The 13,740-nt window shown below is 28.6% G+C and overlaps 1 protein-coding gene across 2 annotated transcripts in view; it reads left to right on the top strand.

The window, feature by feature from the left end:
* Positions 1-13,740, top strand: part of LOC111633789 (ubiquitin carboxyl-terminal hydrolase 38-like) — a 32,714-nt gene that overhangs the window by 17,497 nt on the left and 1,477 nt on the right. For both annotated transcript variants that reach the window (XM_023378456.1, XM_023378520.1), the window contains exons 3-12: positions 535-641; positions 2,796-3,093; positions 4,003-4,110; positions 4,303-4,518; positions 5,108-5,209; positions 8,182-8,340; positions 8,410-8,480; positions 11,245-11,343; positions 11,421-11,514; positions 12,788-13,702. In XM_023378456.1, the coding sequence (XP_023234224.1) occupies positions 535-641; positions 2,796-3,093; positions 4,003-4,110; positions 4,303-4,518; positions 5,108-5,209; positions 8,182-8,340; positions 8,410-8,480; positions 11,245-11,343; positions 11,421-11,514; positions 12,788-13,702 (2,169 nt within the window). The remainder of the gene's footprint in view (positions 1-534; positions 642-2,795; positions 3,094-4,002; positions 4,111-4,302; positions 4,519-5,107; positions 5,210-8,181; positions 8,341-8,409; positions 8,481-11,244; positions 11,344-11,420; positions 11,515-12,787; positions 13,703-13,740) is intronic.

The raw sequence follows: 13,740 nt of genomic DNA, 5'->3' as shown, positions 1-13,740 counted from the left end.
ATTATTTAAATAAATATTTTAAAATATAAGCATAAATAAAAATCAACTTATTATGTTTGTCAAGTCAATGTTGACTTATATCTAAATGCTGTTTGGTCATTTGTCATGTTATATCTCTGAATCTTGCCAGTTGCTACTGTTAGGGTGTTACTCCATCTTGTAATAGATTGACCCTTTTGCATTGATACATCATCCAAGCATTATGTCTCTTCCTAATTATGATTTAAAGAAAATAATTATCTGACAAATTTTAAATTATTCCTTTTCAAATTTTATACTTATGTGATTTTGAATTAAAAGGTCATTAGCATGTTTTGCATGATGTGTGATGCATTAACTTCTTAGTCAAGTAAGTAATTGCTAATTACATCATCCAAATAATCTTTACATTCAGTTAAAATTATGGTATAATCATAAATAACAGTGTTGATTGTCAGAAAAACTTAAAAATTATAATGTCTGCAAGCTGTTAGTAAAGCAAATTTATTATAAAACAACATAATTACAGTCTAATTTTGGTAAATTTACTTTCAGGTTTATGAATCCTGGTCATCTAATAACAAAGATGCTCTAATTGAACTGTTTAATAGTCTAAATCTTAACCAATATTTTGAGGATGTGGCTCTTCACCATAAAGATATGTAAGCTAATTTTAATATAACTTTATTGAATAATGTAAAAAATAGAATTTATTCGTTTAGAGAAATTAAAATTATCGTTATCGTTCTGCGTTTTCTATTATTAATTACTGTTTTGTACTTTATGTTATCAAAGAAATTAAAATTTGTTGTGATAGTGAAAAGTCGAAAGAATTTTTAGAGAGAAAAAGTACAGAAGTAGATTTGTTCAAATTTTAATTAGTTATTAAGATTAAAATTGAGAGAAATTAAACTTTTTAAATAATTAATTTAAAAAGTTTGTTAATTAAGAGAGATTTATGAAGAAAATTACTTTTTATTAAAAATTCAATAGAAAATTTTTTTTTACAGTAAAGTAATATATATATAAGCATAATCTGTAAATATACTCACTGCAATGATGATTTGAATTTTTGATTTCTGAAGTTATCTAATAATTTTAGAAGTTATTTTTTTTCTCATTAATTTAGGGATGTTTTTTAGCTGAGCTGTACATTATTTAAAATTATCTAAATAAATGAATTAGAAAAAGAACAGTTTGTATCAATAATTAATCACATTTTCCATTTAAAAAATGAGATAACCACTGTCTGTTGGGATTAAACGATTTTTATTACTTATAATATCATCACATGATGTTCCTAAATTACGTCTTTGCCTGAAGATGGCATTTATAAAATGTTGAAATTACTTACAATGATATAAATAATAAAAATTATTTAATGTCAATAGACAGTTTATAATCCCTAGTTATTAATATTTTTGTGTGTATGTAAACATTCCGCTTTGCAGATATTAAAATATCCTTTTTCGTGCTCATTTGGCTAGGATGGCCAGAGACAGAATGGACATAGAGAAGTAGCTAGTAGTGAGAGATGGAAGTCAAATGTGTGACAAACTGTCCATGGAAATTTTGTTTCTGGCTTTTTAATTTTGGCTGCTTCTACCCTACGGGTACTAAGAGGATCTTTTTTTTTCCAGGCCTACAATGTTTGGTGAGGGATGAGGCCAATACATTTCTGATACATCAACTATGAAAAAATCCTGGGTTACTTCCAGGATTTGATTTGATTCCAGACACCAAATCAACACATTATTTTAAATTTATCATAATTATAATGTTACAAGTAAACTGCAAAAACAATGTTTATTAGTTGTGGAAATAAATAAAATTGTGTGTTTTGCTCCCTTTGAGGTTTATAAGAAATTTCCATGCTGATGAAAAGCTCATTGCATCCTTATGATTAATACATGTGCTCTTAATGATATTTTTGTATATGGCTATTTTTTCTAGAGTTTTTGAAGTGTGTTGGTTCCTGGAAGTTTTAATGAGTTTTGCATTGTAAAATTATGTGTATTAAAGTTAGAATACAATTTTTAAAATTTTTATTTTTTGGGCTGCAATTTGAAAAAATGTAGACCTACAAATTTCCTCTGTTTGTCTGTCTTTCCTTAATCTTGAGAACAGTATTAGATAAATGAAATTCAAGACCAAATATGGAAAGCTTAGGAACAGGAGGCCCCAATTAACTATATATGTACTTCTGATGCAAACCAGAATTCATGTTATTTCAATTCAAAAATTTCTCCCTGAAAGGTGTTAGACAGATGATAGGCATGACACCTTTGCTAATGGAAAAGTAAGATGTGTAGGGTCAAGACACTATAGTACTAATTTGAGATGGAGAACATACTGTATATTTTAAATTAAATACATTAAAAATTGCAGCATGGCATTGTGATGCTGTCACAATAAATAATTACTTGTTGTGTTTTATAATTCTTTAATATCAGAAAATTTAAGGAAAACTGATGATGATGTGTTAATTTGAATATTATTTATTGGGCTGAAAGTTTCCTACTATAAATTCCTGCTGTCATCCATTTGTCTGCCCTTCATTAATCTCAAGAATGGAGTTAGATGAATATCAAGATTGGATGTGAAAGCTTAGGGGCCAGAGGCCCTGATTATCTATATACTGTACAAACTTCTGGTCTGGACCAGAAGTCATGTGATTGCAATTCAAAATTTTTTGCCTTGCTGTATAGAGCAATAAATTTGGTATACAATTGATCTTTACAATAAAACTAATTAAACAATAATTGACAGAAATTAAGATAAATGAATGAATTTTACTTAAGTTTTGTCTTTTTCAGGTTACTTAAACTTATAAAAATTTCTCTAGAGGAACTTCAGGATTCGACAATATTTTCCAAACTGTGCATTGCACTTCAAAACAATTGCAATAACTGTTTGAAAGGGAGCAGTAACATTGAGATATTGAAATCTTTGATTGCTTTATTTAAAACGTTTCCTCAGTGTATGCCTAGTGGATCATCGGGTGATAATCTTCTGGAATCCATCATTCGATATATTGCGTATCTGCAGGTTATCAATGACTACAGCATAATACAATTTATCATAGATATTGATGCTATTTCTGCTTTCCTACCAGTAAGTACTTGATTACATTTGATGATTATGCTAATAAATATATTAATGATAGTAAAACATAGTTTTCTTTTACATTATTTGTAAGATTTTATAATAATAATTGTATATTTATAATACTAACTGTTCTTAATTTTATAAGTTATAGAATATGTTGTAGTTTAAACCTCTCTTAAGGCCTACCAGTGGCCAAGCGGTCTTCGTACTCTGAACACTGGGAGTTCGGTTATAGGTTCGCTCCGCACTCAGATGGGCTAGCTACATGTAGTTTTCCAGGTTTTCTCCACGTCTGTAATGCCTAAATAGGGGCCAGTTTCCCTTTAAAAGACCTCCCAGAAGGCATCCTTCCTAGGCAGATCGCCTAAGTGTTGCATTGCCATAACTTAACAAACAAATAAATAACAAACATTAAACATCTCTTGCTAATCTAAACCTATGTTTTTAATATAATCATTAGTAGACAAGGAGTATGAGTCAGTGTGTGATCTAAAATTGTTACTTATGATAGACATTTCTGCACTTTCTTGTTAATTTTTAACTTAAATTTAATGCTATCTTTGAGAAGTAAAACTCAAATTTTACTAGAATTTATTTAATTCTCTGTTAATGTATTGTATTTTTGAATAAATTCTGGATATTCTTTAAGAATTAGTGAACTTTTTAAGTTGTTTACAAGTTTGCTAATTCTTAAATTTTTAATTCTTTAATGCAACATTAATGAATTTAAAAACTAGTCATGTTGTCTGAAGGGATGGGGCAAGAAAGAAACTAAAACTTTATTTTAATAGAGATCATTCATTTAATGATAGGTTTTAATCATTCATATATAATTCAAAGGTAATAGAATTGATGATAACTATATTAAACAGTTATTTAATTTATTGTATTTAAAATCATTGTGTTTTATTTCAGAGTATTTGGAAAAATAGTGAAACATCCATTAACAAAACATTTAACACAATTTCAATGTTGTTATCATCCAATGCTAACTGCTCACCAGCTCTAGCTTCTGTTATTGATGTAAGTTTGATAATTATAAATATTTGTAATTAAAACATTATTTACCTTCTGCTTGTGTAATTACAAACATAAATATATATTATCTGTGTTTGAATTTAAATTTTCTATCTCTTTTTCTAAATGGTCATGTTTAAATGCAGTTCTGGTTTATTTTTAAACATTAATTATTTATGTGGTTATTTTTTTATATAGGTTTTGCCACTACATCTTGTCGATCACATTAAGAGTGTTGCTGGATGTTGGAAATCCATAGAAATTTTAAGAACTGCGGTGACTAGGATGATACATTGGTTGAGCTGGCCGACTGCTAAAAATATAGACAGGTGGATATTGACTGTATTAGTTGCATTGGCAGAAAGCAAAAAGTATCACACATTGATAGAGATATTTAATGCAACTATAGATATAGTAAGTTGTAATTATCAGTTTTGTATAATGAATAAATAATTTAGTAGAAATTATCCAATTGAATTCTATCATTATTAATATTAAGTTTTATTTTATTAAGGATTTAGATAACCATTTATTTCAGAAAAATATTTATTATTTTATAAGACTATAGGATATATACAGGGTGGCCTAAAAATCAGTTAATCGAGACATTTTTTTAAGCAATTAAAACCAGTTTCGAACAGCTGCAAGTTTTCAATTCAATAACATGCATCTGTTCCAAACTAAGTTTGAATTGTTCTCAAAATAGGTTGAAAATATATCTTGGTTAATTAATTTTTGTATTAAGCCTGTGTATAATATATTATGCTTTTAGTATGAAATTCTCATGTTAAAGGCAGTTACTATAAAAGAATTTTAAAAAAAACATCAAGTTTTTCACTTACTAGAAATCTGTAATAAAATTATTTTGTTCTGTCATCAGATTATATATTTATGATAGAATTAGGGTATGCCAATTATGAAAGTATCTTGTATCATATTATATAAATTCTTATTTATGTTGAGATTGATATCTGTTAATAGTATGTGTGTATTATTCTTTAAGGTTTTTACAAAATTTCAAGCAGCTATATCGAAAAGATCCCATTTCAGGATTTTGAAATTTATGCTTCTTTCTTATCAACATTCTCCAGCCATTTTTCATAAAGTAAGTTTTTCTTGAATTTTAAATAAATTAATAAAGTATTTTAAGATGTAAACTAGTATTAGCTAATATAATGAAAAATTTTATATTGTTAGCATTAATTATCAATTATTTTTATGTATGACTAAAGCTTACAAACTGATTGACAATGCTTATTATATAAACTAAATTACCATAAGAATCAGCTTCATTGTATTTACTAAATGACATGATTTGCCATCATTCTGCATGTTGGTTGATGTTTTCAACCAATGGTATTTAAAATTAAAAATATTGAGACAGATATTTTTACTTTTGTGATTTGTTGGTTTCAAAATTTTTGGGACTTTTGATGTCAATTTTAAAATTTTTAATGATTCATTATGTGGTTGGCCAGACAGCTTCATGGGAAGATGTTAGTATACTGCTGTGGAGTATGATTTCAAACACAGTCCATACATTTTATAATTTATTATGAGCAGTATAATTCCATCTGGAGATGGAAATGATGTTCTGACTGTAGTCCTCCTCATTGTGAGTTAGGGCCAAGTATAGTGGACATAATCATAATCATTTCTTTAAAACAGGGCTTAAAAAGTGGTGGATTTTTGTGAAAACGTGCTTCCTAAAAATGTATAAAAGTAAAATGATCATTTTAAGTAATAAGTCTATAAAAAAACACAAACTTGAGAAAATGATAGAAAATTCAAGTCAGTTAGTCACTTTTGAAATCTGATACATCAGTTTCATACTGTAGTTTACAAACAGAAAAACATTGTACTGTACTTGCAAACACAGTTATTCTACATTCTCCATGGTCAGACACAGATGATGTAAGGAAAGTAAATTGTTGAACTGTGAAAACAATCTCTCAACATCAACAGATATTAGAATAACATATTGGTTTTCACTAAAATCTCCAGGTTTTGTGACTGAAGAGACTCAAGAGTTATAATTTGAATATCCAGATTTTTGTTCTCAGAATATTCCAGTTTCTCTAAAACAAATCCATCCAACTAGTTTTTTGGCATGTTTAAAAATATCTCATTCTTCCTTAGTTATCTCTTTACATAGATGTAAAGATAATTGGCTTGATCATTTAATAAAAGTATTTTTCATTTCCAAAATGAAATTATTGGCCAAAGAAAATACTGCCCTAATTTCTTTACATATCCTGCTAAGGTATTGGGCAAAACAAGTGACATGTATCATCTAACTGTATAAAGTTACTTGTCCTGACTGATTGATTCATCATTCCCCAGAGCAAACCACTGAACCTAAAAAGGTAAAATTTGGTACACAGGGTACGTCATGAAAACGCACACTAAGAAGGGATTTTTTGAGATTCCCCCGTGGGGGAAAGGGAAAGGATTAAGGCTTAACCTGAAGAATGGCTTCTACTGTACTTTTTTAGATGCAATTTTTTGTTTTCAACTACTTTTAGTCTTCATTGAGTACTTAGGTGTATTAAATTGATAACATTTCAGACATTGTTATAAATATTCTTATATATTTTGATTTTTTATCCAAATGTTCGAACCATTTTGAATTTGAATTTCTTATTGCATATTGGTTCGATTATAGAATGAATGTAAATGTTTCAGAAAATTCATCAAATTGAAAACAGTTTGATTCTCAGGAATTCTCATCATCCTCAGTGGTATGTGTTATATAACAATTACTATGGTTGTTGAAATACTGAATATAAATGGGGTTGCTTGCAAAATCCGTGCGGGTGAAGTCACGGGTAACAGCTAGTATTTTGATACATCAGCTTCTTATTTGAACATGCACTTAGCACGTATGGTACCTGATCTGTTACAAGTAACCAAACCTTCTGTATGGAATGGCAGTTCCACAGTTTGGCACATGCATCATTGAAGGCTTGCATAACAGTTGTGGAATGTTTCTTTTCTAATTCACATACTTTTAACAGCATAAATTGTGCTTGCTCCCCTGTTAACAGATTAATGAAAATGTTCAGCATGGAGATTTTTAGCACATTTGTTGTTTCATACAAAATAGGAAGCAAGTCAATTTTTTTTGTTCCTGTATTTTTTGAAAGATATTTAGGCTGCACATAGCTTTTCCTTAGCATGCTTTGATCAGGGATTGAGTGCTTGGTATAATTTCTAGAAAGGTTTTGAATGATGAATAATTTACCTTTTTAAGAACAATTCCTAACTGTATTAAAGCTGTAGTCAGTTCATGTGAAAATTCATTCTTCTTACTTACATTGCAGAAGTTAATGATGCCAAAATAAAATTACAACTTTCAGTTCTTTCTTTTTCTGTTAAAAATATGTTTTTTTATTTAATGTGCTTCTCAATCCATGAACAGAGATGTTTTTCATCCAAATTTAGGGTGACATTACAAAGTTCACATATCAAAATACTATCCTTGGTTGTAATTTCTTTGTCTTTAAAATGATTTACTAACTCCTTCAGTTTTGGTTTTGTTATCTTTGGCAGTTTTTAAACCAGTATGCTGTCATGTCATCACAATATCCTTTCCTTACCTTCATGAACAATGGAATCATTATTATTTTACATTAGAGGATGGATTTAAATATAAAAAATATTTCATTAATTTACAAATTTAACTTCAGATTTATAAATAGAAAAAAAAAATACACAAAACGCCCAATTTAAGTGCAATAAAGGGGTAAACTATCAGAAATATGCTCAATGGTAAAAAAGGAGGAACCTAATACACCTTCAAATGTATGTAAACTTAATAAGAACCGTTGTATGATACATTGAAACAGAGCAAATAATGAAAAGGAAAAGCATCTCAACTTTCCAACTTTAATTATGACAAGCATTTCATTGCATAGCAGTTTTAAAGATATAAAGAATTTAAGATATTCCTCATAAAACAAAATGAAATAAACTTATCTTTGTGTTTTCTGTTTATTATTATTATGTTGTTCTTTAAGTTAAGCAGTGATTTATAATGAAAATAGCAATGATTTAAAATTTACTTTTCTCAAACAGATAGCTAAACAAATACCAGAAATACTAACACAAATAGAAGAAAAAAATAAGCACTTCACTGATGATATTATTGAAGAAATGGTTGAATTATTCCATACAGTTATGTATTTGCATGCTGGTTTTCCTGATTTATATAATCCTATTATAGAGAAATTACAGGTAAGATTTTTATTTTAATAATAATTGTCATTTTTTAATGTAACTAATTATAATAATAATTTATTTTAGAAATATAAAACTCCCTCTAAAGAAAAAATGAAGCAGCTTCTATCGGAATATAGATGGGAAAATCAAATTAAGTATAGCAAAATTTTATATCATATTAAAAAATTACTGTTGATTATACATTCTGAAAAATATTTAATTGGATTGGCTAAATAAGCAAGGATCTGACTAAATGGTTATCATTTTAAAAGATACAGCATGATCCAAAATCTTTTATTTTTCATAATTTGGGTAGCATAGATGACGGAGAGTGATGGCTCAGTCAGACATCATTTCCTATCCTTCATCTGCAATCTGTGTGATTCCATTGTAGATGGGAAAAACAAGTGACATGTATCATATTTTGATAGATTTGAACATCCACTTACATGTATGGTGCCTGATCTGTTACAAGTAACCAAATCTTCTGCATGGAATTCCATTGTAGGTGGGATCACACAGAATGCAGATGAAGAATCCAGGTCCAGAGCACAATAAGCTATGAGGCTAGCATAATTTCACTCATAATGAACAAAATTATTGTTGGTAATGTTTGTTATATGCTGGTGCTACATGTTGAAAATACAATTCAGTTATTTTGCATGAAAGTCAGAACCTTTTTTAAAGTTTCAATATTGTATTACCAAGAATATTTTTCAGAACATTGTTTTCTTAAATTCTGTGCACTGATATTTTTATTTTCTTTATAATAAATAAATTAAAATATTTTATTATATAAATTATGCATATATTTTTTTAAATTATTAAAACGTGATGAAACTTATTCTCTTGACATATGAAAAGCAGAGATCTTTTAAAATGACGTTTGAATATTTTTATTCATTATGCAGGCCTACAAAATTTAACATTTTGACTGGGGATTAGATTAAATATACTATGCTTATTTCAGAAATAAAATTTCCTTTTCTGTATCACAAGAATTTTTCACAAAGAAAAGTAATACAATTTGTTTAATTTTCTTAAAACAATACACAGTTCAAGAGCCATTGAATAATGATTAAATCTAACCAAAAATCACTAAATATATAAAAAAAACATTTCTTAGAAAATAATTTTTGCTTTGTGTAAATTTCTGTGGTTCATTATCTGTTTCAGGATTGCTATACATATCACCAGTTCACTGCAGTATAGCTTAACTTCTTATCCTGACAAAATATCTAATGATGTAGATGATGGTATGGGTAAATCAGGAACATATACAAGTCTGATAGCAGAGAGTGCTGTTGGATAGACAATATCCTTTGTTTTTGCTATTGTATCCACTATATTCAAACAAAAACAACATGCTTAATGACTCATTGGTTCCCACCATACCATTGGAATACCAAATAGAAGAGTTTTTCCTGCTTTGACTCCATTTTCTCAGTTGTTCAACATACACATGACAAACTTGTTGGATCCTTTACTTGTCTTGGTCTCCAAGCTTTGTACTTTTATATTGCGCTGCCTTTTTGGACTGCAATTTGAAAAAATTGTAGGCTTTAAATTCCCACTGTTGTCCATCCATCTGTCTTTCCTTAATCTTGAGAACAGAGTTAGATAGATAAAATCTGAGGTGGAATATGGAAACCTTATGGGGAGGAGGCCCTGATTAACAATATACAAACTTCTGATGGAAACCAGAAGTTACATTTAAATTCAAAACTTCCCCTGAAAGCAGTTAATAGATGACTGGCATAACTGTTGTTAAAGGAAAAGTATGATCTACAGGGGCAAGCCACAACTAATTTGAGGTGGAGAGCATATATTTTAAATTAAAAATTGCAGCCCAGCATTGTGACGATGTCACAATAAATAATAGCTCATCTAAACTAAAACAACTGCAATATATATAACAAAATAAATCTGGAGTTAACAGGAATGCTTGATATTGTAAATAACAACATAAAAATAAAAATAAGCAAAATATACTTCTATGTTATCATTTGAAACACAATTCCAAAAAGCATTTTCACAAAACAGTCATTGATATAGTAATGCCATTGTTTCCCTTTCCAATGTATTGTAGTGCCAACTATTATTTCACTTTCCAATACAGTAGAATATTTTGATATCTGCTTTGCATAGGAAACTGTGAAAAATTGCTGTGATATAGAAAAACAGAATATTTGTAATTCAAAAGTAATTATTAAAATTAACAGTTTACTGAATAATTAGTTATAATAATGTTGAAATATTACAAATAAATACACTTTGTTGCAAAAAATTGATGTGCCTTAAAACTGGCATATAACTAATCAAATTTGCATCTGGAATGGTAGTAAGAAAATGAAAATATTTAATTACAATATCACAGAACAAGAAGTTGTCTTTGAAGAATAGTTTCACCATAAATACTGCATATTAATAAGTTGTACAGTGCAGACTAAAGCCAAACTCTGATATTGGTCAGTTTGCATTAATTGCCAGACTGCTTTTGACATTTTTTGATTTGTAACATTGTACAGTCGACCCCCCCCCATAACACTGTTGATTTTTCCGTTTTATATGAATTCCGTGTTGTATGAGTCACTTAGATTTTACAAATACATGAGCTGTTTGCAGCCCGGCACACATATTTGTGAAATCTAAGTGACTCGTACAACACAGAATTCATATAAAACGGAAAAATCAACAGTGTTATAGGGGGTCGACTGTAATGAAATTGTAATTGTTTCATTACCATTCCATGTGCAGAATTTGATTACTGTTGCATATTGATTTTAAGGTGCATTTGATTCTTTTGCAACAGTGTGTATTTAAATTTGTGAAATTAACTTATATCTATTTTTAAAAAATTTAAGTATATTTTATGGAATTGCATTAATGTTAAGAATTTTTTAAATACATTTGCTTTAGGAAGAGAAATAAATCCGAAACTGGAATGGTAGGATTAGATAATATCGGAAATACGTGTTATCTGAATTGTATTCTTCAGGCATTATATATGACAGATTAGTAAGTTTTTATTTTATAATTTGAAAACCAACATTAGCATTTTATTAATGTGAAATTTATTCTTTGATTACTTTTAGTTTCAGATATTCAGTGTTAAAAGTGGCCCCAAAACCTCAGGAAACTATATTACTCAAATTACAAGAAGTGTTTGCTTATTTAAGTTTAACACAGGTATTGTAATGTTCTTAATATTTTTTGACACTAAAAAATATTAAGTTGCTCTTTGTTTGTGTATAAAGTTTAGTGCACTTTTTGAGATTTCTCTAAGAGCAATTTTGTGCAACTTATACTACATACAGAAAAGTTTTACAATGTTCTACACATTTGGTATTTGCCAATTGCTGAATAATTACCTTTTGCCAAAGTGTTTGTCATGTGGTGAGCACATATGTACACACACACAATTATTTGCTGAACATCAGTTTTTTGTGGGAATAACAAATGTTTGACAGAGATTTGTTCCCTTTTATTTGGCACATTATATTTACAAGGAGTGGGAAATGGTGAATACCAGACATTTGTCAAGTGAATCACAAGTAAATTGTACTTCACTTGTGATTCAAAAAGTACACTATGTGGCATTTGATGAATACCAAATGTGTGGAGTTTGCTTTACATACACATCAAATTTTTAGAATTACAAATTTGTTATGCAAACTTTGGTGTATAAAACTAATGTGTTTAATTGACATTAAAATATGAAAAATTTTGAATATTTTATAAAAATTTAAGTAGCGTAATTTTTGTTTTAAAAAACTTAAAGTGAAGATAATCCAATAGAAATTGCTATAAGATTAATAATAAAACCAATAGCATTGATCCTTCTTAGTAAACTAATGGACCATTTAGGAAAAGTAATGAATTCAAAATCTTGTACATATTAAAAAGGATGTCTTTGACAGTCTTCCATTCAATAAATCAATATAAATGTCAAACATAAATATAGTTTTTATATGTGCATTGAACTTGGTAGAGAACTTCAAAAATTTTTCAATACTTGTAATTATTTTTTTTGCTCTATTTCCTGTGGACACTAAGAGATTTCTTCCATGCTTTTCCTGGGTTCACCTAGACTTTTGATATGGAATGGGGCAGTCAGGTGTGAGGAATTGGGCCCAATACGTCCAGGATAAAACTACCTATGAAACATTCCTGGTGTCACTTGTCTGGATTTAATCCCAGGGCAACACACATTATTATAATTATTTCAACATAATAAGTCAATGTGTGTATATAATAAGGTTTTGGACAACATAATGTCCTATTTTACAGAATGTATTTTGTATATTAAGCAATGCATGATTGTATATTAAATACATTTTTAATTTTAAATAATTATGTTAAGATAATTTTGATTTAAATTTGAAAGATTGAAGTCTTTGCTTTAGTTTTATTAACTGAAAAAATGATTAAAATATATTAATTATTATATATTTTTTTTAAGAGACCATCTTTCTCTCCAAATCATTTTCTGGAAATATCAAGACCATCTTGGTTTAAAATGGGAGAACAGCAAGACTGTGCTGAATTTCTTCATTTTCTTTTTGATTTGCTTATTGAACAGAACAAATTTACTTGTCAGTCTCCGCAATCAAGTGAAAGTCAAGATAATTCACTAATTGAGGATGTGTTCAGTGGCGTTTCAGAAACAACATATATTTGTTCTTGTTGCAATAATTCATCAGTTCATTCCGAAAAGTTTACATCACTACATTTGGCAATTCCAGATGCAGAAGAAAATAAAGATTCTTCAGATGATAAAGATGAAGTCAGAATAGAACTTAGTGATCTGATATTAAATTATCTAAAGCCCGAAATTTTAGAAGGTGAAAATAAATATTTTTGTGATAACTGTAAAGAATTACACACAGGAAAAAAACAGTCAAAAATTAAAAAGTTTCCCACTTACCTTATAATAACACTTCTCAGATTTTCATACAATCCCGTTCTTCATAAAAAAACAAAAATTATCTCAATAGTTAATTATCCGTATGAACTGTTATGGCCTTTGGATGAAAATAATTGTAAAGTCTATCATTTGTATGCTGTTGTCATTCACTCAGGTACTTCAACAGAAAGAGGTCATTATTATACATATGCAAGACATTCGTCCTCAACTACTAATGTGCCAGTCCAAGAGCAGAAATGGTATCTATTCAACGACAGTCATGTGTTTTTAACATCTTACAATTCTCTTGAAACCTTAGCACAACGATTCCCAAAAGATACGGCCTATGTTTTATTTTATCAGGAAGCTCCCAATGAGAGAACCTATTGTATTACTGATGAGAATGTTAATAATTTCATTCATTCAGAGCTGAAAGAACTTATATTTAATGACAATATTAAATATTTAGAAGTAAGTTGAATTGTAAATATTTATTGAAAATAAATTCA

The sequence above is a fragment of the Centruroides sculpturatus genome, unplaced genomic scaffold (genome assembly GCF_000671375.1).
Source record: "Centruroides sculpturatus isolate CEXI.00-Female unplaced genomic scaffold, Cexi_2.0 scaffold91, whole genome shotgun sequence".
NCBI lineage: Eukaryota > Metazoa > Arthropoda > Arachnida > Scorpiones > Buthidae > Centruroides > Centruroides sculpturatus.
This window is presented reverse-complemented; position numbering and strand designations above follow the sequence as displayed.